At 35.4% G+C, this 24252-nt stretch overlaps 1 protein-coding gene across 16 annotated transcripts; it reads right to left on the bottom strand.

Annotated features, from left to right (window-relative positions):
• Window positions 1–28: 28 nt before the first annotated feature.
• On the bottom strand, window positions 29–24081 carry LOC106156073 (uncharacterized). 16 transcript variants are annotated; one of them, XM_087004612.1, is made up of 5 exons: window positions 23930–24081; window positions 22794–22911; window positions 21413–22191; window positions 911–1219; window positions 29–661 (listed from the first exon to the last, which is right to left on the bottom strand). In XM_087004612.1, exons 2-5 carry the CDS (start codon window positions 22900–22902, stop codon window positions 365–367), a joined length of 1494 nt encoding a protein of 497 aa, XP_086860738.1. In that variant the 5' UTR covers window positions 22903–22911; window positions 23930–24081; the 3' UTR covers window positions 29–364. The 16 variants fall into 16 exon arrangements, with proteins under 16 accessions (XP_086860738.1, XP_086860737.1, XP_086860748.1 ...); XM_087004611.1 differs by having other exon boundaries at window positions 21407–22191; XM_087004617.1 differs by lacking the exons at window positions 29–661; window positions 911–1219 and adding exons at window positions 6509–6662; window positions 7959–8352.
• Window positions 24082–24252: the final 171 nt, after the last annotated feature.

The following is a 24252-nucleotide window of genomic DNA, read 5'->3' on the forward strand; positions in this document are numbered from 1 at the left end:
AGCGATGGATAAACACAGAATACAAAAATACATAAGAATTGCAAATAATTTATTAAAATCTAACTTCTGTCAAGAAGTTTAAGCTTATTTGAATGAGAATATAAGTTACAACAAACAATCTAAAAAGACAACTCATTTTTTGGAAACCTAATAAAAAACTTTCATCAGAAGTCTTGCTTGATGCTTTTGTTTATTTTTTCTTCAGAAAAAAAAAAAAAAAACTTTCGTAAACTAAGGTAAATAACACTAAAACCTTAGACATCTTAAAGCTAGCTAAGAACATTGTTAAAAACTTCACACATGAACAATGGGATTTTGATCTAATTAATGAAACAGCCCATATATAACTTCACGATCTAAGACATCACTGAATGGGAGCGTCACATCCAATAAGCCGTCTTACATAGGTGGCGTATTGGTCTCCGTAAGTTTTCTGGCACAGGCCGAGAACATGAACTTTGACCTGATCTGACCAAGCGAGAACCTGTTTATGACAACGTTCAAAATGCTCTCTGTATTCTTCCACGCTCTGGCCGGCCACTAATTGAAGCGCGTGCGGGTTTACGGCGCCAGGACTTATTTTGGCAAACATAACTTTCCTGGACGATTTCAAGATTTTCCCTAGTCCTGACATATCAAGGTGAGCCATGGCTTGCTGGACCTTGAAAAGAGAAGGGGTGGGATCGCTAAAAACTTTTAAAAGCGAAAGCAAATATAAAGGGCCTTTTCGTATATTTTAATATAAAAATTTTTAATTAAAAAAATTTGTAAAAATGTATACATGCTAACTTACTTTAACTTTTTTTTTCTTATTTTACTTTTTCCTTTTTACAACAGCAATTCAAATATTTTATCTTTATTATCTGAAATAAATTTTATGGACCACTTCACTTTTTCAAAATAACGTTACCTCTGGGGCAGTGTACATTCGCCCCGTGCGACAGGAGGAAAATGTCCTCTGTAACCCTCGCACCGACACCAGCGGGCCGCTGAATTTCAGGATACGTAAAGTGAGAAAGTTCAGACTCTCGTCCGTCAATGGCTTGGTGTCGGGGTGAAAAGTCAGAGTTTCCGGGTGGTCTGCCCCTGCCAATTCTGCTCCTCCGTACTGGACTGTATTTGCTGTTGATGACGGCATGAACATTTCAGCTGGCGTGGGCATATCGTTTCGACGACACGGGAAGAGCGGTGGGTGGGCGTGTCTGCTTGATATTTGAAGCTAAAAGGGAAAAATACATCTTGGTGATCTGTTGAGTTATATATTATGAACACATATCACATCGATATCATGATGCCCTGTGTTAATATGTATGGCAAGTGAGTTAACGTGTAGAATCGGTTTCGGAGTTAACTTAAACCGCTTGTCAAGTAATTATTTTTTTCAGTTGAAATAATTTTACTTTTTTCATTGTCAAAAATGGATATGTAATATCAAAGATAAAATGCATATAATTATGACTGATTCAGCCTCAAATTTCATTGGCAACACCATTTTGGCGGGAGAAGTGCCAAAAAACGGACTTTGATGGGGTAAACAAAATTTTCCCCATACTTTATAACGGTAAATGAATCCAGGGCCGTAGCCTCCGGGGGGGCAGGGGGGGCAGCTGCCCCCCCTGGGATTTAGAATTTTCCACACTGGTAGGGGGACACCCCCTCCCCCTTCGGGGGCTTCGCCCCCTCGAGTCCGCTTACTGCCCCCCCCTGGCATTTTGCTCAGGCTACGGCCCTGGAATCTGTTCTGACATTCAAATTTTGTCGATCGTTTCTTTTAAGTGCAGTTTTGGTAACAATCTCTTATTATGGAGGACTATTTATGCGCCTCTCATACGAAGTCAATGGCAGATTCTGAAGCAAACCTTTCCAATCAGCCGTTGGACACTGAAAAGCGGCACGACATATGTGGATGGAAACTTGTAAAATTGAATTTTTTATTATTCCTATTTCACAAGCAAACCGTTATTGAGAAAGAAATGGGTTTAAGGACAATTTGATTATATTCGCAGTCTAACTCGAAATTGATTCTTAAATAATTTATGGACGATCAAAGCCGATACGCGAAGGAATGGTTACAAAAATTACAGAAGGAAAAAAATCAATATTTGTTGACTTATATTATGAAAGACGCTAGTAAATGGTTAATACAGTGTATATCAAATGAGAAATATAAATATATAAATATATCTATTGCGAACTCGTAGGCATTAAGAATGACACTTAACTTGATGAAATACACGTATAAGTAAAACGTAAGAATTAATTGCAAAATTGAGATTTATTACATTAAAAAGCACCAATTGCAATACAAAACCTAAAAGAATTTGGACATGGGTAGTTTAGTTACGTACTGTGCATAAGATTAGCTACTATACGAGTGTTGGTACCTTTAAGTATGTTGACTGATTAAGCATGTCTAGATACACACAATTCTATTGTGTTACATCGAACAGATACCGGTACATTATCAATGTCTACAATGTTGTGAAATGATTTTATATAATAAGAGTGAAAAAAAGTGAAATATGATATCAAATTTTTAATGATGTAAACAAAGAACCACATATCTGGGGTTTATGAATCTTCTGCTTACTGGACAAATGGGCTTGTCAATAAAAATGGGCTTGTCAATAAAAATATAAGATGCCCTCACCTATGGTGAATACACAGAATAAGCATCAATTGTTAAGTGATTGATATTTTTAGTTTGTTTAATGTGTAAATGTTTTTATTGTATATATGTTGTGGAAATATGAACTACCTGATGATCTGTGGCATGAATTGAATGTCATTTCAATTCAAAATGGGCTGCTTTATCCAATATGGTGACCAAAATTTCACCAAATTTTGCAATTAAGTCATGTATACCTTAATTTATAATTTCATTCAATCATGATAAAAGTAAACTGTTATCAAATGTAGGTTTTTTACAATATTATAGATTCATCTTACTACCTATATTACAGTATGAAGTGAAAATCTTTCAGAACAAGAGTTACGTTTGAACTACTATTGCATTTATGTACACACACATTATTAGCACAGAGCTCTTTTAATGTTAAAGACCAAAAAGAGCTTTTGTCAACAGAAGCAATATAGCAACCTCTTCAGGAATTAAAGTATGGAAACAATTTTTTACTTGATTACCATTTTTAAAAACATGATGGATATTATAGATAAATTTATTTGGTAAGTGGCTATATTTATGAGGATATATACATAATAAGAAATACTCAGTAATTCAACAGTTAAGCTCTTAGAATTGTCTTATTTAATCCTAAAAGTACAGCACATGTGTTTTAATGTGGATATAAATGAAGACACAAAAGATGGAAAGACTCTTGATGCAATAAATGAGAGCATTTTCTTACTAACTAGATTTTTACTGAACGCCTTTGCATTAAGAAGTGATATTGTAGATTATAATGTTAACCGTCCGGATAGGTAAATGAAATAATTGTGTTGTATTCATAATTGATTTCTGTATGTACACATAAAACCTTGATTGTATATATCTTCTGTATTTGTACAGATTGGTATGTATTTTAGGTCAGAGGCCTATAACTACAACAAATAAACTCATCATCATTATCACTGAACTTATTCTACAATATCTCAAAGAGATCCAAAAACATTGCTCAACCTGAATCACTTGTTTTGATGAAGAGAAGAAAGTTCTCGAGTCCAGATTCTGGCCTATTTAACATACCAGCAAGTCATATGAACTTGTAGGACAGGCAAGAAGCAAGATCAAGAGTCAGTGTACCTCTACTACCAGACCCATACAGTCCAATCAGAAAAAGAAAAGCACTTTGTAGTAAAGATGTGATTTTGTGTCTTATGCAGCATTGGTTAATAACAGTGTTCTCCCAACACAGACTGGTTTTTATGAGGATCTTACAGAAAAGAAGTTGCTGTAATAAGACTATACAATCAGATACCAGCTAATATTCCAATTGTCACCCACAAACCCTGATGAAGTTCAAGAGTCTTTGGACTATTTTGTGCAGCTTACACAAAGCAAGGGACAAGAAAAAACTGAGAAAACGTGATCAAACAATCTACGACATCCTAGAAAAAATAAAAAAGAAACATGCCCATATAAGTATAATGATGAGGTTTCACAATGCAGAGAATATTCTATGGAAAGCATTGGTGACAATGGAAAACAGTGGAATGGAAGAATTGATTGTGTACGGAATAGCAAAAAGGATTTTGAGTGGAAAGGATTACTACAAGATTGGGGGGTCTACTCTGTTGCTGGAAAAGCTATGTTGGGGCTTAAGTGGAAAGCATTTGAAAGCTGGTTAGAAGAAAGGCATGAGGCCGAGGCCTGCACGGTGGACGAAGAAGATGGTGTTTTTGGGCATGTATATAGCTGTCTTTTTATTAAAAAATAAAAATAAAATAAATAAATAAATAAATAAATAAATAAATAAATAAATAAGGAAAGAGCTGTCTACTGGGATTTGCAGCTTGAGAAAGTCCAAAATATATGAACAGACTTGGCTATTGAGCAGACCTACAACAAAGAAGGTAAAACGTCCTTGCTGAAAAGTATCTTTCAAAACCAGGTAATCCATGATCAGTACATTAGATCTGCCCTCTTGTTAACTAGGGTGACTGAGATGTGCAGTCAGTGGCTGGTATGAAGGAAGAAGCATTGGGGCATCAGAGAGGGTCAAGCACATTTTCAAGAGAAGAACAACAACTGATTAAAAAGGTCAGAGAAACAATAGAAGAATTCTTGATTGACCCATTCACATGCTCAAACTGGATAACCTCTTTCACATTGCCACAAGAGAGAAAGCCCCATCATCAGATCTTTAAGAAATTTAAGAAGTTCTGTAGCAAGCACAAAACCAAGATTTGCATAAAATTATGCCACCACATTCAGCACTTCTCATCCAAAAGGCAAATTTACGGGTCTGCTTAATCTGTATCAAGATGGAGTTTCAATTACAAGAGCTCTTTGCCTTTTCAAGAAACTGACTCCCAAAAATAACACTTCCATTTATGAAAGGGCGGTGTATCAACCATCCTTGTTTGAGGCAAGCCGGAAGCTCCTATAGGGACTAAGGGTTTTGCATGCTAAATGGGAAAATATGCTAGCTTCTGAAGACTGTTTCCCTGAGCCCACCTTAGACACTGCCACATTCTAATCTAAAATGAGTATACAGAGTGGATGCTATGGCCTTCATTCAGAGGTTTTAGCATCTTAGGGTCAGTACCACTAGTGATCTGTCTGAAGCACATATAATCCATTTTCTTGGCGACAGGAACTTTTTTCACAAGAAGAAAGCCAAATCAAAGAAAGTCTCTCGTACTTTCTGCGCCAAACATGGGTTCAAGGGAATACAATTAAACCGAACATGGTTTGTTGACCACCATCTTGGATGCAGTTGCCATCTTGGATTAAGATACCATCTGAAATTTGCCTCTATAAAAAATACACAATTGTCTGGGATACCATATTTTGTCAGATGAAAACCCACTTCATTAACATTTGAACTTTCAGTAGAATATGCCCCTTTGACTCATAATGGAAAGGGGCATATGGCAGCCATATTGCATTTTTCCTGATCATAAAAGCCTTCAGAGTGCATATAAACAATAAAATTTGGGTAATATCGTTAATAATCTATTTTTCATAAATGCTTGCTTTTATCATGACTGAAAAAAATTTGGTAAAATTTGGGTTGCCATCTTGGATAAAGTAGTCATTTTGAATCAAGTAGACTTGCCAGTCATTTAAAACTCAAAATTAAAAATAATAATTGAAGTCAGAAATATTATAAAATATGGCCTCTAAGAGCAAGAGTGGCTCAAAACGTGATTAGTAAGTAAGACAAACTACTATTTGAGAAAAAAAAAACAAATGGCCGGAAAATCCTGGATAAGGAGGAAAATGGCACAAAAGAAAAAGCATGTAACTGGAATGAATAATTAATTGACAAATTAAAGAACAGATGTGTATATTCTTAGGTTGGATATATTATCTTAATACATCTTGTTAATATATCTTCTACATTCCAAAACTTAAAGCCTTATATTTGAGCATTTCATACAGAATATACAATAAAATATGTAAAACAACATATTAAAACAAGCAAAATAATAAATTTTTGCTCTGTTACAAAGACAGCTCATCACTGGCCATGTTCCACTTTACCTTTTTTTAGTACACTTAGTAAAGTAAAATGAATTTGATGCGTGTCTGATAACCCTTAAAATACTGCTCGCTGAACACGAACTAAAAATCCATTTTTGAAAAGACAGATTAATTCATATCTACCTTACATTTGCCCTCTACCCAATTTCCCTTGAAATTCTTAGGACTGCGAATCCCTTACAAAAATTTCCTGTATTGGATGCCCTTATCAAAACAATGCTTTATAGGTGACAGTGTCCTAGGACCCATAAATAATGCAAACAAAGGGCTAACTATCTGCCGTGTGGATGGGTGAAGATACATTTTGCTTCTGTTTTTCCAAAGCAACTCTTCTCCAGTGTGTGATGGTGGATTTGGGAATATTATATTTCTTAGCAACGTATATCATAGTATGGCCTTTTGCCTCTTGTAATATCATCTCTTTCTCTTTCTGGCTGTAGGAGCGGTAGTTGCCACGAGGAGGTCGGCGTTGCTGGAAGGCAGCCCTTGGCCCCTGCAAAGGTATCAACACCCTATATTGTTAATGTGGTACACAGGATATTGTGTTCATTGGCAGTATGTTAGACCCCATTCCCAGAGATTAGATCGATCCAAACTAGATCGACCTAACTCCCTGGGGGTTCACGCTAAATATCTGTCAGCCGAGCGGGCACGAAAGTTAAATACCCCCTTACAGCTTGTAGTAGGCGGGACGGACATTAAAGTCGGATTATCTGACAGTTATCTAGAGAGACTCCCCACGGGGATAGATCGATCTAAAATCTATGGGATACGCCCTAAGACCCCATTCCCAGAGATTAGATCGATCCAACTAGATCGACCTAACTTCCTTGGGGTTCACGCTAAATAGCTGTGAGCCAAGCTGGCACGAAAGTTAATTATCCCCTTACAGCTTGTAGTAGGCGGGACGGACATTTAAGCCGGATTATCTGACAGTAATCTAGTGAGACTCCCCACGGGGATAGATCAATCTAAAATCTATGGGAATGCACCCTTAGGTGACATTGTGTTAGGAGCAATGGGCTGTTGTAGGAGTAATAGTAAGGCTGTTCTAGAAAGTAAGATGTGGTAGCTAAAATAGATGTGATGGCGTGTTTGGTTTTGATTGTGTTACGTGTGATGTGAGTTTAGTTCTGGTGCTGTTAGATGTGATAGTATTTTAGGTGAAATAACTGATGTGATTGCACACTAGCTGGAACTGCATTGGGTGTGGTGTTGTGCTTGACATTAAATTTTGGAGAGTGAAACAAGCCAAGGCAATTATTAGCTGTGTGCTTAAAAAAGATAGTGTTAGGTGTAAAGTGACCAGAATACTAAGTGTTATGTAAAGCCTGAAAGCATTTCTGGTTACCATAAAGATGTCAAGACATTGGTAATCTTTGTGACAGTGCTGTCTGTGACTGTGGCATAGTTTTCAGTATATATGGTATAACATTCTTTAAATCATATCAGTATGTTCCGAAGGCCAATGCCTTAACAGAACAGTATGACAGAACATGTGAGAATTTGTGTTGAAATTTAATTCTTTATATATGAATATTCTGTATTTCATTGTTTTTTTTTTTTTTTGTATAGTTGCACATACTGACATAATAGGATAGTGGACAAGTGAACTAGAATTGTGAATGATGACATCATGCTTAAGCTACTATATGTGCTAAATAGATGAAATGTATAACAAGATAAGATTTAAGGTGAAGCACATACTGGCTCTTCTACTACCACTACTACTACTACGCAGGAACTAATGGTCACAGCCAATTATTGTACTCCTAAAACACTGTCACACCTACACACTCCCTGTCAAACATTTCCCTACACTAAGTGAGCTTTGCTTTCATCTCAGCATTCAGGGCTTCTCTGTGATCACTGATCAGATCATGTTTGCTGACATTATCCTTTTTAAAGATGGCACATCCTTTGGTGAATGAATTGGTTTTGTTGTGCTTCTGACACAAAGTGCAGTACATCAGATTTTTGTCTTTATCGTAGTGGATCCAGTTATAGTCATACGTCCAGGATTTCTTGAAGCAGCGGCTGCCTTGGGAATGAACCCTGCGGAATCTGGGCTGCTCTGCACCCAAAATGGCAGCACTGTTTGGACGCTGTTTTGGATCCCAAATTATGGTGGTAACTGGTGTCCAGGTGGCTTGACCCGTGTGGGTGCTGAGGGGGACCGTCATCTTTAAAAATTGATAAACAGATTGCATTATCTTTTTTGTTGCTTGGAGGATATGTCATATTATGTTGTTTTCTATCATATGAACTTTATGAATGACTGAATGTATAGGGTCACAAAATAGATATACCCCTAGATTACATTTTCAAAGAACTTGTTTATTTCATTTTTGTGTCTTAATTACAAAATATGTTTACCTTGGTAACAGTAACTGATATTATACAGTGAATCATATAACCTAAAGTAAGATAGGAATGATCACCTTAACAAATTATGAAATGGTTTTAGCACAGTTTTTCATAAAGGTTCCATAATTATGTGTTGTCACAGTGATAACTTCATGAAACATTGATTAGAGGGAGTAACATCAGTGATAGAATCATGAGTCTCATTAACACAATATAATGAGAATTTGACAAAGCCAACAACTGTCTCAAATCACATGCTACTATGGATATACCAAATTAGAGTTTTTTCATAAGATCATTTCCTAACTTGAAAAAAAAGGGTGATTTCTTAATGTAAGGCAGCTATATGTTAATAACCTAATGCCAACTAAAATGTTAATTAAATAGGAAATATGGTAGATTACATACCCAACAAAAATTATTTGAAATTCTTCTCTGCCTCTGTTAAATATTTACGTAACTGACTGTCACACCCACCACAGCTAGCACAACTTTTAATATATTTATTCAACTATCACATTTAACTTATTTCTAAATATGACCCATTTGATACATTAAGTTTCTGAACTTAAAAAACTGTCACATATAATACAATGAAGTATTTGTACAATTTTATTATGTGACTTACTCTGCTATGCCATATCTGCATAAAAATTATATGCATATCCCTAAAGAGAATGTATTGCTCTTGTTGCGCTAAAAGGGTGCACAACTAACACACTTGCACAGCAGCACAATGTGTTACGTCAAGTGCACTGAGACTCTTGGCTGACAGCTTCTTTGTGATCTGATATCAGTTCATGCTTACTGGCATTGTCCTTCTTAATAGTTGTGCAGCCCTTTGTAAAGGCATTAATCTTGTTATGTTTCTGACACAAGGTACAAAACATCATTTCCCTTTGGGAATCGTATTGAATCCAGCCGAATTTAGCTCGCCATGACTCCTTAAACTCCCTCTTTTTGCTTTTTTTCAAATCCGAGTCCAGGTCATTTGGGGAAACAGGAATGAACGGGACATTTGAACTGCAGGTTGAAGCGATCTTCCACTGTTTCTCACCATCTTCATCTGGATCATGATGAAAAGTAGGAGTCTCTGCATTATATCTACTGTAGGGTGCAGCACGTGTGCTGTTATCAGAGCTGGTTTCAGGAGTCATCTTTGAAAGTGGTAAGACAAGTTTTAGACTAATTGTACAGGGGACAGATAAAGACAGATAAAGTTTCAAAATTGTGCTTGCAGTATGCATGATTTTTGTAAAAGTTTAGATTTCAGTCTAAAGCAATGATAAAGGTCTCAAAAGTTTATATTCCGCACAATACCTCATCGATTAGAGTTTTAAACCCTTTACATTTTTAAAGTACAAAGCATCATTTGCCAATTTAACATTTCCATCATAGTAAACAACTGTCACACCTAACAAACTGTCTTGTAAAATTTTTGCATATCATGTAATTTGAATAAACCTGATAATTGCTAGCAAACTTAGTAAAGTCTGTAGCACAGATCATAAAATTCCAGTTGGTCACACCCGACTTTCCCTAACACAATCCAAGTCTCACCTAACATAATATATCAGATGTTTTCTGACATCTCAGCACCAGCAGCCTCCCTGTGATCAGTAATACAATCATGCATGAATAAATCATACTTCCTAAAAATGCTCGTTCCCCGAGTAAATTTATTGGACTTGTTATGTTTCTGACACAGACTACAAAATAGTAAGTTCCTCTCCCTATCAAAACGGAGCCAACTGTACTCATAGGTCCAGGCTTGCTTGAAATAACGGTTTCCTTTGGTTGTACCAGCTGGTAATCTGATTCCACCTGCAACCTGCCTTGTCCACTTTATACCTTCATCTGTGGCACCACCTACAGTTTTCTGCAAATTCATAAATAAGCAACCCAAGCTGTTGGTAAAACTAAAGAAGTAAAATATGAAGTGTATTTTTTTCTGCAAAAATAAGAATTCAAGCTTCTATATAAGCTTTTTTGACATTCCAATTGCAACACTGTGCCCAATTTGACTTGAATATATCTGACACTTTCTCACTTAAAAAACAGAAATGTAAAACTGCTATTGCATGCCATGGTTATCTGCCACTGTGTTATTGAACACTTGGACACGCATTAAAAGCTTCAACCGTCACACCTAACACAATCAACTAGTTTAATACTGACATTCAAATAAAACTGCTTTTCAAACTTGACCTGTATTTTTCAGTGTCATATATCATTCCAGTAAATTTGAGGCTAATCAGTCCAACAGTTTTCAATATATTGAAAAGTGCAGGGCAAAAACAGCAATGGAGGTAGTTCATTGCTGTATGCACAGACACACTGTGTCTACACTTAAAAACCTCCCACATTATCTTTTCATTAAGCATGGAATTGCATTCTGTCCGTAGTAATTTTTTACCACTTCTGTGAAACCAATCATCTGAAAAACATTCAGTAAGTCAGTCATTCATAAGTCTTCTCAGCCCAACAACACTTATATTTTCACTAGTGGAATAACAAAGCCCTTCTCAAAACCATGGGGTATGCCTCGGTAAAAGCTCATTTTGGTGGGGTTGGAGGTCAGCTACATGAAGGGGAAAAAAACCCTAGAAACTCCCACGCATTCCCTACCCAAGCAACTGAATAGTTAAGGAACTTAAACTACTTCTTGTGGCTGTACACATTTTAACTTCTAATAAATCATAATTACTAATAAAACAATTGTACTGATAAAAAAATTAAAAGAAAGTCGAAGTCTCTGAGCAAAATAAAGGAAATCCTTTTTCTTAAAATGTCTGACAAAACAGTGAATGCATTGTGCAATACATAACTGTCAGGCAGCTTTTGCTTAGTAAGTTGTTTCTCAAGTCCCACTAACATCTAAATGACCAAAACAGAAAAAGAAATTGAATCATAATAGCTTTAAAATTTATGATAATTAAGGTCTTATGCCTCAGGAGACATGTGAGATGTGATAATCAAGACCTTGTCATAAATGAAATGTAATAGGTGTGATAGTAAAAACCTCATAGCACGGTTATATTGTCATAGGTGTGATTATAAAGATCTTGCATCACAGTTGAATTGTGGCAAGTGTGGCCAACACCTGGTGCATTTTGTCAGCCAATCATGGTTTTAATTGTTTCTTTTTTATTATCTACAATATTATCTACTCTAAAAAAATACAATGTCACATGGCTTAAAGTATATAAAACTGAAATGAATATTAAGACTCTACAAACTGACTTCATCTCTATGGCCATTTCTGTAATACAGCAACATTAGATAAAGACAGTAGATAAAGAATAATTCAATTTAAATGTTCAACAACATGGCAAAAATAATCGCTAACATTAATATATGCTTTAATGCTTTAAAATTGATATAAATATATCCAATAACAAGTAAGTTATCTGTCACTAAAAATACTCATTTGCCATTCTGTTCAAATAAACATGTTTTCAGATCTGAAGAGTCACATACTCATAAGCATATTATTCATTGTAAAACATGAGTCCCACCACAGAAAGACAATATATACTGTATAAAAACTACTCAGCTCTATTTTTTTAAATTTCTCTGGTGTTAAGTGTTTTGTAGTAATAATGCCTAAGAATTGGGGGGGGGGGGGGGGGGGGGGTAAGAGTGAGATGTCAAAGGTTTATTTGGACAGATTGTTCGTTCAAGACCACTTGTCATATTGCTGACCTAAAGACACACCCTCCATCTGTAACTTTTTCTTCAACCGCTGACGTTTGTGTCTTAGTCTGTCCATTTTTTTATGATGTTCATATTTCTGAGGATCAGCTTTAATCTTTTGTCTATACAATTTTCTTCTCAAAGCACCAGAAGACATGTGCGGTTTTTTCCTTGACGGCACCGGGACAGTATTGCTGCCAGAAATCCCAACTTCTGCATTCTGTCCTGACGCTGCATTTTCCCATGAGGTTCCTAGTCCAACATTGTGACCTGATGTCACAGATGCTACCGTATTCATCCTGGGTGCCCCAATTCCTGCAGCCTAGAAAAGACAGGGCATGGCTTAACTGAGGACCAAGGTCTGGAACACTGGAATGGCCTGTAACTGAGACCATTCTTAATCAATCACACCCAACACAATGTCCCTCTCAATGAAGAATATGTTACATCTTACAGAATGTCACTCTTTCCAATTACATACTTGGTTTGAAGTCACACCTAACACAACACAGAAATCTTTTTCTAATCAGCAATAAAAAAAAGCTAAATGTTATCCCCTCAAACAAATCTGCCATGCATAGAATATGACATCTGTCCATGTGACAAATATAAAAAGAAAATGCACACATTCAAGTGGTGTTTAATGTTTAACTGATGATTAGATGAACATTTTATAATGCAGAATAACACAAATAGACTAACCATCTTAAGACCTGGATTCTAGACAGTGTTCTCTGAAAGAAGTTTGCGTTTCATTCGCTGTCGCCTATGGCGTAGGCGGTCTAGTTTCTTATGGCGCTCATATCTAACAGGGTCTAATTTGACCAGTTGTCTATACTTTTGCATGTATGTGTTTCTTGCTAGTCCAGCAATAACTGCACTACCCTGGCCAGGTCTATCCTACAAAACAACACCACAATGTCACAATGTGTTAGGTGTGATGGTGTACTTAAATCTGCAAAGATATCATATGTGATAGTTAGTTAAGAAGGGAGGTCTGTGTGTATGTGTCGGTGTGTGTGTTTGAGGAGAGAGAGAGAGAGACAGAAAGAATGCATTTGATCAAACACATCATTTCATTATCTATACACATTAACTTTACCACTGTCACATCCAACAAACACTTACTATCCATATACAAGCATGAATCAAATTATAACCTTAGGTTCTATGTATATTACTGACCACAGGAGGCTCCAAATGCATTTCCTGATACCATATTATGATTTATTGTCATTGTAGGCTATAGTAAGTGTTTTGCAGGGTGGGATTACGAGTATGATGTGTGCTCAGGTGTGACATTCTGCTAGGTGAGACAGTGTATTGGGTAAGATGTGTTAAACGTTACAAGGTGTTACATAAGACATGGAAAATATCACTTGTTGCCTTAAACACACATCTTTTGTTAGTAGTCTTCTCTTTTTATTTGTTTGGTTTCTGTCTGCTGTCTTTTGGTCTCCACAGTTTTTGCCTTACACACTCTCTATGTTTCTATCTTTATTCTTCCTTCTGTCTGGACTTAGCTTGTCAACACCCTTTTAAACATCTTTAATTATATTTCTGTTGTTTTAGTTTTCAGAAACTCATCAGATGAAAACCAACTGCTGCAGGCAATTTGTGACCACCAACACTTGAGATATTTGGTTTACATAATACAACACCTGAAGTGAATTGAACACACTGTCACCCTGACATTATTATTAATTCACATTTTCACATTAGTACTTTAGTCTATGCAACATGACTTCACTGATTATACTCAATCAATGCCCCAATCAGATGTGCTTATCCTTATATAACATTACCAAGCCTAACCTAACCCAGACAGATCAACAGCAGCCTAAGTTCATTATTCCAGTGTGATCAGGATACAAAAACAAATATACCATGTACCACAGATTCAAACTATAAAATGACACAATTTCTTCTCCACTGTCACCACAGTATTGGATATCAAAGATGTCGCCTCTGATATACAAATTCACTCAGGCCAAAAGTGTTGTGCTATTCATCATTTCATCACTGACCATTTTCATTTTGAAAATGAAATTTCTAAATCAATTCATTAACTTTCTTTTTATTCTAAAAACACAGGAAACTACAAACAGGATTAAAAAATCAAGATACACCATGCTTTGATACACATGTGAAATATCTTTTTCTTCAGTAAGTGATAATATTGATTCTATTTTTCTTAAAAAAATCCATTTTTCAACTGCAAGAGTTGCATAAACATGTAGTACATAAAATATGTCACGTATCTGTCTCTATCTTTATTTCTATTTCATTATTTAGCAACATTTGTCTCTCTTTAAGCCTTTTTCTTCTCTGGTACTGTCGCTTGCGAGCCTTTATTCTATGTTCCTCAATCTCTGCCTGTGTCCTGTTCTTTCTAATCATTTTCTTCCTTAGGCAGTCAGCCTTTTTGTATTCCTCATACTTTTCCTTATCTTCTCGCAACTTTGCTCTGTACCTGAATGAAACATCAGGAGCACTATAACATGAAATGTTTGATGTGAATTCATTCAACTGAAATACACATCTAACCAAATTCTACCAAACATTCAGCAATTAACAAACATCATATAAGTAGTATTTCAATACTGATTGGTGATTCAATATTTTGAAATCATTCAACGTTACATACTTTCTCATTCTTTCTTTATTTGTAAGTCGGCACCTGCCTGGGACCTATATAAAAGAATTACATTTCATATTACTATGTGTACAGTATCAACGAAAGGCTTTCTTTTAATCCAAGTTTATGTATTAGCATAATAATCTACATTATTTCCTAAGGCTGAAATCTTCAAAGGATTCTTGGATTCTTGACATAAAATAAATTTAACTAAAAAATCGACTACTTTATGTAAACTGACAAGGGATAAACTTTCCAATGCAGTTTTGAAGACCTGGCAAATCTCAAACATTTCTGACAATACAATTACTGGACAGGGTTACAAATGCAACCCTCTGAAAACTGACACACCTAACACACTGTAATTTTTTAAAAACATTTACAAACAAGATATAACCTACCTCTTTTTGTGTACCCTGCTAATTGGCATTCTACATCATGAAAAGTCAACACAAAACAAAGACTTGATCTTTACCCAAAGTTCTTTTTTTGTCCAAAAAAGGAGAACCCTCCAAATTTTTCAAAATCTGTTCCCATAACATTTAGCAATGTAGGCATATATTGGATGCTCTGATAAGTGACCTATTCAAACAACAAATTTGCCAGCATGACAGACCATAGATGCTATTTACCATGCTTGAGGTATATAACACAATGCCCTTTTTAACAAATTTACGTTAACAAATTTTTAGTTTTTAAACATGTTGAAACTTTTATTAACAATAAAAACCAACAATGCCAAACCTTGTCACAATGCTAAACCACCCAGAAAGATGACTAATTACAGCAAACACAACATCACTTAGCACTAGACAAGATGTCGCTTACTGCATGTTTAAGCTAAAATTCTTAACTACAACTGTAAGTGTAGCCCCACATACTGAATGGAAAATCTACTGATGTGTATTAAGGCTACATTTCATAGACCCAGAAATATTAATGTTGTATAAAAATGTGTAGTGCTATTAAGAAAAGTTTGGAATGAAAAAGTAAACACACTTTGGGGACGAGGTTTATAATAATTTTCTTTTTTTATGTGACAATGCATTAACAAACTCTGTTTATATACATATGTTCTGTTAAAGGACAAATGTACAGTCAACTTGTTTGTTCAAAAACTAGAGTGCAATATCAAATTAATGTCTGACCATCAGTTTTCTAGGGATTTCATTTCTGTGACATAGCGACAAAAATAATTCAAATGACTGTAAGGGTAACACCATTGTAGGTAATGTTATGGTGATTTGATAGGTTTATTACATAGAAGAGAAATGGATTCTGTTGTGATGAATGTTACTGTGCGAGTTGCAGACCCACTTGGTGTGAAAATTAATCTTTTGGATATGTTGCCAGATATACTCTTAGCAACTTGACTTTTTTCTTGTCATAGGTTTCTCTCACTGTACATTCTTCGTCAATTTCTTTTTTACTAAAGTGGCACATCTTAAAATGAAAATCTGAAACTGCACCTTTTCCAGACTGTCCATGTTCAAAAAAGAGATCCATTGCCACCTGCTTAAGGTCTTTCATCTTCATATCACAAGGGATTGTTAAATGCCGAGTCCCGCCTCCATTTTGAGATTTAACCTGAGTGAACCCTTTGCCCCATTCTTTGTGAAGCCACCCTAGTTCTATCCTTCGAATATTCTTTTTTGCATTTTGGTTTCCATGTAATGACTCATATCTACTTGACTTTTTCTCCTTCAAAAACTTTTGTCTAAACTCTTCTTGTAACCTCTCCAGTATTCCCTCTTCCTTGCTTTGTGATGACTGGGTGCTATTTTCTTCACCTTCACACTGCTCCCCGACTAATGTACTTTGGGCTATTCTGTCCCCAAATGTGGGGACATATTCCTCTATCTGCTCATCAGTCATGATATGTATTAACTGTTCATCAATCTGGTGAAAGAAGTAATTATCTTTAACAAAAAATCAAATAAAAATCTATGAAGACATTCAACAAGTTATGAACCAATACCAAGGCAAGGTACCTAGTCACCAATAGACAGTTTTTGAAAATTTAATCAAACTCTGCCCAAAACTTTTGGCAAAATGTTGTTAACAGACAGACCTCACAGTGAAGAGCTATCAGACCGACAGCAGACCTAACAGAAAGCAAATATAGGCAAATATGCCATTTTAGATTTGAAATATATGGGTCACTACCGAACCTCTCTGATCTGCTTTTTGGTGAGGGTTCCAAAATATCTGAAAATTTGTTTCTATGACAAATAGTTTTGGAGATGTGACCTCTGAATGCCTTTAAAGACATGCACTCAGAAGTTGCAAAGTAAATGATTCAAAACTTATTTTTCTATGTATATTAACAAAAGGAACCAAAAACACAACCTCCTTGGCAGAATTTCATACTGTCACACCTAAAACACTATTACTTTTTTACATTTTAAACACTTGAACAATTTTTCTATCTGAAGAAAAGAAAACACTTACCTGTACCTCTTGATAGTCAAACTTGTAATTTCAAAATGCATTGGCTTTGATCACCAACCACTAGGTTCTCCATGATTAATGTACACAAGCAGTACTCTTTACTTTAGAACCAAATTTCTATTACCTATATACAGTTTTGAATCATGACACTTTCAAAGAAATGAGTTGTCTGTAAAATTGTATAAATCTACACTGAAGCTTGAAGGGATGATAGAGTGTTACACCCCATTTCCATAGATTAGATCGACCTACTTTAGATCGACCTAACTCCCTGGGGGTTCACGCTAAATAGCTGTCAGCCGGGGAGACACGAAAGTTAATTACCCCCTTACAGCTTGTGGTAGGCGGGACGGACATTTAAGTCGGATTATCTGAAAGTAATCTAATGAGACTCCCCGTGGGGATAGATCGATCTAAAATCTATGGGAATAGAGCCTTAGTGTAAATGTTAATCTCACAAATCTTTCTCCACATTTTATCAGAAATATAGGACTCCAACAATATTGTGGACACTCAATCAAAATGCCAGACTGACACAGTAAATTCAGGACACTTGGCACATTTATAAATAAGGCAAGGCAACAAAACTTCAGGTTGATCCAAGTGTTCTCATTGAAGATGTATATTTTGCTTTATCTTTACATAAAATGAATACAACATTTTATTATCCAGTAATCCAATACCATTGACTATATATATGACACTGAATTTTGACAGCAGCCATAAAAAGACACAACATCATTCCCAAGTATGTCACTGCATTTACATGAACTACAGACACTATAGCATATAACTGCCATACAGGAGGCAGCAGACAATACATACGTATATAACAGCCACATAGGTGGCAGCACACTATACATATACTGTGGGCGGTTGGGTAGGAGGGGGTAAGTAGCAAAAACTGTCCCAAGATTGTGCTGTGCTTCCTATAATGCATATTACAAAATAGTTCCTTTAATTGTAACATCACTCATTCTCAAAATAACCCAAGTGGGCATTTCTAAATGGCAAAAATTCACCTTGTCCTCAGATATACATAAATATATATATGTATTATGACCAATAAATTTATGAAGTTCATATGTAGCACCAAATTGTTAGGAGTTATTAGGATTACCAGTCTGCTTCTTCAAAAGAATGAGATTCTGTTTTTATCTGAACATTTTCAGTTTTGTTTTCTAACATCTTTCTGCGGTTCAGTTTCATTCTTTGGTACTGCTGCTTAGCAGCGAACAATTGATCTTTTTCAGATTTTTCTGGTGTCCTGTTACTTCTTTCCAGTCTTTTCCTCAACCTGTCATACTTCTTGAAATACTCCCACAGTTCACAGTCTCCTTTAATTTTATTTCTAAATCTTTAGTAAAAAGAAAAGGAATATATATACAGGAAGGTAATTTTCACTTAAAAGTTTGAGTGCCACAAAGAAAAAGAAGTCACTATGTAATGTTATGTAATGTAACAATGTAACAAGCAGATTCCAGTTATGAAAAATCTGACAAAGAAATACTTCTAATCGAAGGAAAAATCCTGAACTTTTTAGCTTATGTTTCACATACATTAACTAGTAAGCAATATTTGATGTAAAGAGGCCTCTAGATATATATGAAAACAGTTTCTCAATTATTTCCCAACACAGCTGATTGATTCTCAATGTTTCCCAAGCCCTATGGTAATAGTTAAATGCCATACCTCTTAACCCTCTCTGCATTTGTTAGTAGTTCCTTACCAACTCGTTTCCTACCAGGCACCTATGGAAGAGACACATAAATGTGCTGTAACTAGTCTACACAATATTATCAATCTTCTTACATCATGGTAGATCACTTGAATTAATGCAGTTATAAAAACTGCAGCTTTTGCAAAAAAATAATTGAAAAAATCCACTTATGCTGTGCACTTAGTATCATTTTCTGAATTTTCTATTGCGCCATCAAGAATATTTTTCAGGGAGAAATGTTCATGAATCTGTTTTAAATTATTTAAAAACATTACTAAGCCACGACTGTTCATCATTTGAAAAACAGCAATTTACTCTTATCTGATTTCAGATATCAAAATATTCTCTTTGCTATGTCTGCTTTCTTAAGACAAGGGAAGTCAAATCAATGCCTTCGCTACCTACTGCAACAGGATTATTAATACTGGATGTGAAACAGAAAGACTGTGTCACTAACAGTGGCATATATTCTATGACAACACTAAACCTATCAACTGTGTTAATAAATGCCAGCGAAGATTTTTTTATTTTTTTTTTAAATTTTGGACACCTTTGTCTGAAAGAGACTTGGAAGAAATAGGTCCTCTGCACTTCACCTCATGATAAAATGAGAGCTGGATACCATATGCTTCTAAACTGTTCAGCTACACCTCCTATCTAGCTTATATCCAATATGTACTAGTTTCCCTTGAAAGCATTAAACAAGCTGAGCAGACAGGCAAACTTGTCCAATAATCAAAGATCGATGTGTATAGCAAAATCCTATAACGAACTTTGTGGCCGAAGGAAGGAAAAAAGGAAGGATGAAAGGACAGATAGGTAGTATGACAAATCTAACCTGACTGATGAGCAGGTTTAGCATTTTACAACTTTTAAATTTAATGAAGTTAATTTAGTGGATTCACAACTTCCATCAAGCAAAGATCCTTATTTCACCTTGGTCAGATACATATATATAGCAAGTTCAAGATCTTGAATACATTTGCTGTAAGCGAAAAAAAAAAACCCCACTCTTTGCCAAACACCTTGTTAGGTCTCTATGACAAGAATTTCTTATATATATATATATATATCCCACTTAAACTTTACGAATACAAGGTTTTACCTTGGGTTAATTTCATACAACAGCCACAAGTTTTTATTGAAAATATTTTGCCATTTCCTCACTCAAGATACCATATTCTTCACCCTGATACTGCTGAGATTAGGCATTCAGTCACACAGACTCTCATAGCTAGAAGCATCAAATTAATAATCTCTCTCTCTCTCTCTCTCTCTCTCTCTCTCTCTCTATATATATATATATGCATTCAGTGTCCTACAGGTAGTATGGCAGAATGGCTGTAGTTACAAGGGGATTCAAGGGGATTTCATTAATAGATCTTACAGACTCTGAAATCATATTTTCTTCTTAACATTTTGGTAACCCATCCTTTTATAAGAATATATTATTCCCAGACACTCAAAGCTTAAGTCTGTTTTCTTGCACTTCAAGAATGTATACGAGTGTTATCTTCCAGAGACCTTCCAGGGAGACATGTAAATATCAAAGCAACTATCATATCTTTTAGAATAAATGTCTTATATACAAAAGGGCGATCCACTTGGATAATTTAAGTAAAGTTATGTAACTGCTATTTTTTTCAACACATCACAGGGTAATTTTAGGTCTCAAAATCTAAAATTCAAGAGCCACCAACACTAAACCATAACAACCAGTACAGAATTTTATGGTCTTTTCATAAGCTTTTTTATATTTCATATTTCTATTTCACCTGTTTATATAGCAACATTGCAACTTAATGATAATAATAAAATACAATTATAGACTGGCTGAAGTCGATATGTTATTTTGCATATCTCAGAAAATGCACTGATAAAACGACCAATAGACCTTTTTTCTGATTGGTCAAAAAACCAATGACAATGTTATCAGTCAATCTTGTTTTATCAGACCTCAATTTCATAGATATTATAAGCTCATAATCTGTAAATCTACTCTAATTACATGGTTTACATAATAAAATACGAACTCACAACATTTTTTGCATTCAATACATAGAATCCTGCTGGAGTCACAAAATTGATTTTAATTCCAGAAACCAATACTCAGAGATGATTCATCATTTTATTCAACAAACTGACAGTGTGTTAGGTGTGACATTGTGTTACATGTAACATTGTATTATGTGTGCATGATATTGGCAGTATCACTGAACTGATGTGACAATGTTTTACAGTTTACCATAGCCAAATTATAAAGATCTTAGATATGTGACAGCATTCTGGGTGTGCCAAAATTGGATTTCAGTGTGTTAGGTGTGACAGTCATTATTAACATCAAACACAATCAAATAGGACTTACCTTTACCTGTTCTTGTCTTCTGGCTGTGGCTTGACCACTGTGCTGGACTGCTGTGTGCTGACCAGTGTGGTGCCCAGTGGATGAAGAACTGTGTCCTAATACAACGTGTTGCGAGGCTATTGCTTGTGACGCCATGGGAACACTGTGAATGTACGAAGATGACGGCTTATTAGCACTGTCACCTGTATTGTCATCAATAGCACCAGTTAAGTCTTCATAATCATCATCATCAGTTTCTACCTTCACTTCAACAATATCATGCCTAGACTCCTCTACACTGACTTCCTCAGTCTGTTTTGTGTCCGAATGTGTTTGTTGTGTCAGTGCTGTGGTAGTTGTGCCTGATGTTAAACTTGGCAGTCTCTCTTCTTGGATAATTCTTGGGAATTTCATTGCACCACTTGTGACAGTTTCAGCAGGCCTCTTCCTAGAAATATTTCTAAATAATCTCCGAGGAGAAGGCTCAGGAGTAGGTTGGTGGCCCTGTGTAACATTCGTTGCCATGGGAACTTGACTTACATAATGGTCTTGAGGGGTCACCTGGTCAGGTGGTTGACCACTGTCTGAGTGACTGCTCTCCAGTTCTGCATTTTGACTGCTGGTGACGTGGGCATCTGGAATAACAGCCTCATTCTCAGTCTCTGATCTTCCCTGAAACACTTTCAGTGCTTGCTCTACTTCAGCCACAAAGTGTCCATCTTGGAAGGAGATTGACAGGTTAGAAAGCTCCAGTGAGATCACATTGTTCTGCTTACCACGCACCTCAATGCTGTGCTGAAACTCTCCTGGAAAGTTAATATACAGTTCTGTGTACTTGAAGAGGCTTGGAAAATTGATAATAATAATAATAATGCTAACACACATACATACATACATACATACATACATACATACATACATACATGTAAACAGGTAAAATGTTCACTAGATTATGTGCTTGAAGAAGTTAAAAACTGAACCATTAAAATCCAGAAATCTTAACTTTTTAGCCTGGACTAAATGACAACGAGTTACAAATTAGTTGAAGTAAAATTTAATCAAAAGTTAATAACAGCCACATCTGCTTCACAAAAAAATGATAAAAGAAGTATGTACAACATTCTTAATAACCACTGGAAACAGCGTATAACCATGAAAACTTTTTTGTTATACAATATGATGTCATTTGAACTAAATAGAGGTTGCAGAGGAAATAAGTCATTTTATGAGCATCTGTCCAGGATTAGCGTCCAGTCTACAATGTCAAAAGGTACAAACTGTCAATGTCACACTAACTTCACTAGGCCAATTACTGCAAATGTCTTATGTGTTCAATTAAATAAAAAGAAAAAAAGAACTGTCATATATTTTAATTCAGACCAAATATATTGTGACATTGCTTTCCTACCCTGACTGTTTGTTGCAATAAACTTGCAGAGTTGGCTCTCCCTCACACCAGCACATGTCTGAACTAGATCTGCAGGCAGGTTGATATCCAGCCTTGAAATCTTAAGCATCTTTATTTACTGCAATGATAAAATGTGGAAAAAGGTTAGCTTGATAAAATAAGAGTGGTGAAAAAATGCTGAAATGTGTTGCATGTGAAGTTAAAATTTTAGGCCACAATTTAAAACATTTGAATGAATATAAGAATTTTGCAACTTAAACGAAAAATTATCCAACTGACACTTTCTTTTTTCATATCATTTATTATTAAACAGTACAGTCTTATTGCCATATTTAAGATGATGCTAATTAAAATTTTGACAAAGTTGACAATCCAATGTTCACATAAACATGGAGTCTAGAGTAAAAAGACAAATGCATTTGACTCTGTTGGCACAATAACAACAATCATCATCATCATCAACAAAACTATAGTTGTCACAGGTAAAAATTAATTGTGATATCACCAAACTTAATTTCTTTCATATTATACATATTAACCACTATTTACGTGGTGCATTTGCTTTCAATAACGTTTAATTACATTACAAGAACTGTGCCACGGAAAAATCCAGAATTGTGGTAGCATGATAATGCTGGCAGGCATTATCTGTTACACATATAATGAGTTCACAAATAAATAAATAAATAAATAAATAAATAAACGAAAATCAATAGAATAACAACAATAAGGCCATGTGATAGAATATATAAGGGTTTTTCTTGGATTCTTTCTTCCTTCAAGTAAACAACTATCCTTGGAAGTTAGAGGAATAAAAGATAAAAGCCAAATATGAAAAGACAACAAATGACAACTTCCACGCCATCCTTTCACAATCTATTTTCTTTAACTATTTCATCAAGCATGAATGCAAAACCTATTTAAAACTACAACAACCAAACAAAATATCCTAGCTAGCTACCCTAGAAACGTTATATACAAGTTTAACACACAAGGCACGCACACAAAAAGAAAATATGAACCCCAGACGGTGACCTACTTTATTTTAATGAATTGAAATAACATTTTAAGGAAGCCATTTAAAATTTGCAACACTTCACTACGACCTAGAGTTATTGTAAAGATTATTTGCCTACCTTTCCTTTTATCGGCGCTTCTTTGGTCGAATAAAACTTTTCCTTTTTTCATCGACATAAATTAGGCATCTCTGAATGGAAGAAAGCGTATCCTCTACTCTAACTTTAGACCTTCCTTTTCTAAAGAGCATTTACGTCAGGAATTTCTGTTGCAGACGTCTTGACTCAACACTCGACTTACAAATTTTTACAGTGTGAAGAATGAGAGTAATTAAAATACGTTACGACTGTCAAAAAATTTATAAGGCACAGTTTTCAGATGGTAAAAGAAAGGGTTATGCACAATTATAGTATTTTATAAACGGCGGTGTTTGCTGCACGTT

The sequence above is a fragment of the Lingula anatina genome, chromosome 2 (assembly GCF_051362555.1).
Source record: "Lingula anatina isolate TDL-2025a chromosome 2, LinAna3.0, whole genome shotgun sequence".
Lineage (NCBI taxonomy): Eukaryota > Metazoa > Brachiopoda > Lingulata > Lingulida > Lingulidae > Lingula > Lingula anatina.

What these genes read in the sequence shown, in the direction of transcription:
- LOC106156073 (XM_087004611.1), bottom strand. Translation starts at nt 22,902, where the DNA reads ATGCTTAAGATTTCAAGGCTGGATATCAACCTGCCTGCAGATCTAGTT. An exon ending in GAAGACAAGAACAGGTAAAG is followed by an intron (nt 1,220 to 21,406) that starts GTAAGTCCTATT and finishes TTTCCCTTTTAG; the next exon opens with CTTCAAATATCAAGCAGACA. An exon ending in GAATGTACACTGCCCCAGAG is followed by an intron (nt 662 to 910) that starts GTAACGTTATTT and finishes TCTCTTTTCAAG; the next exon opens with GTCCAGCAAGCCATGGCTCA.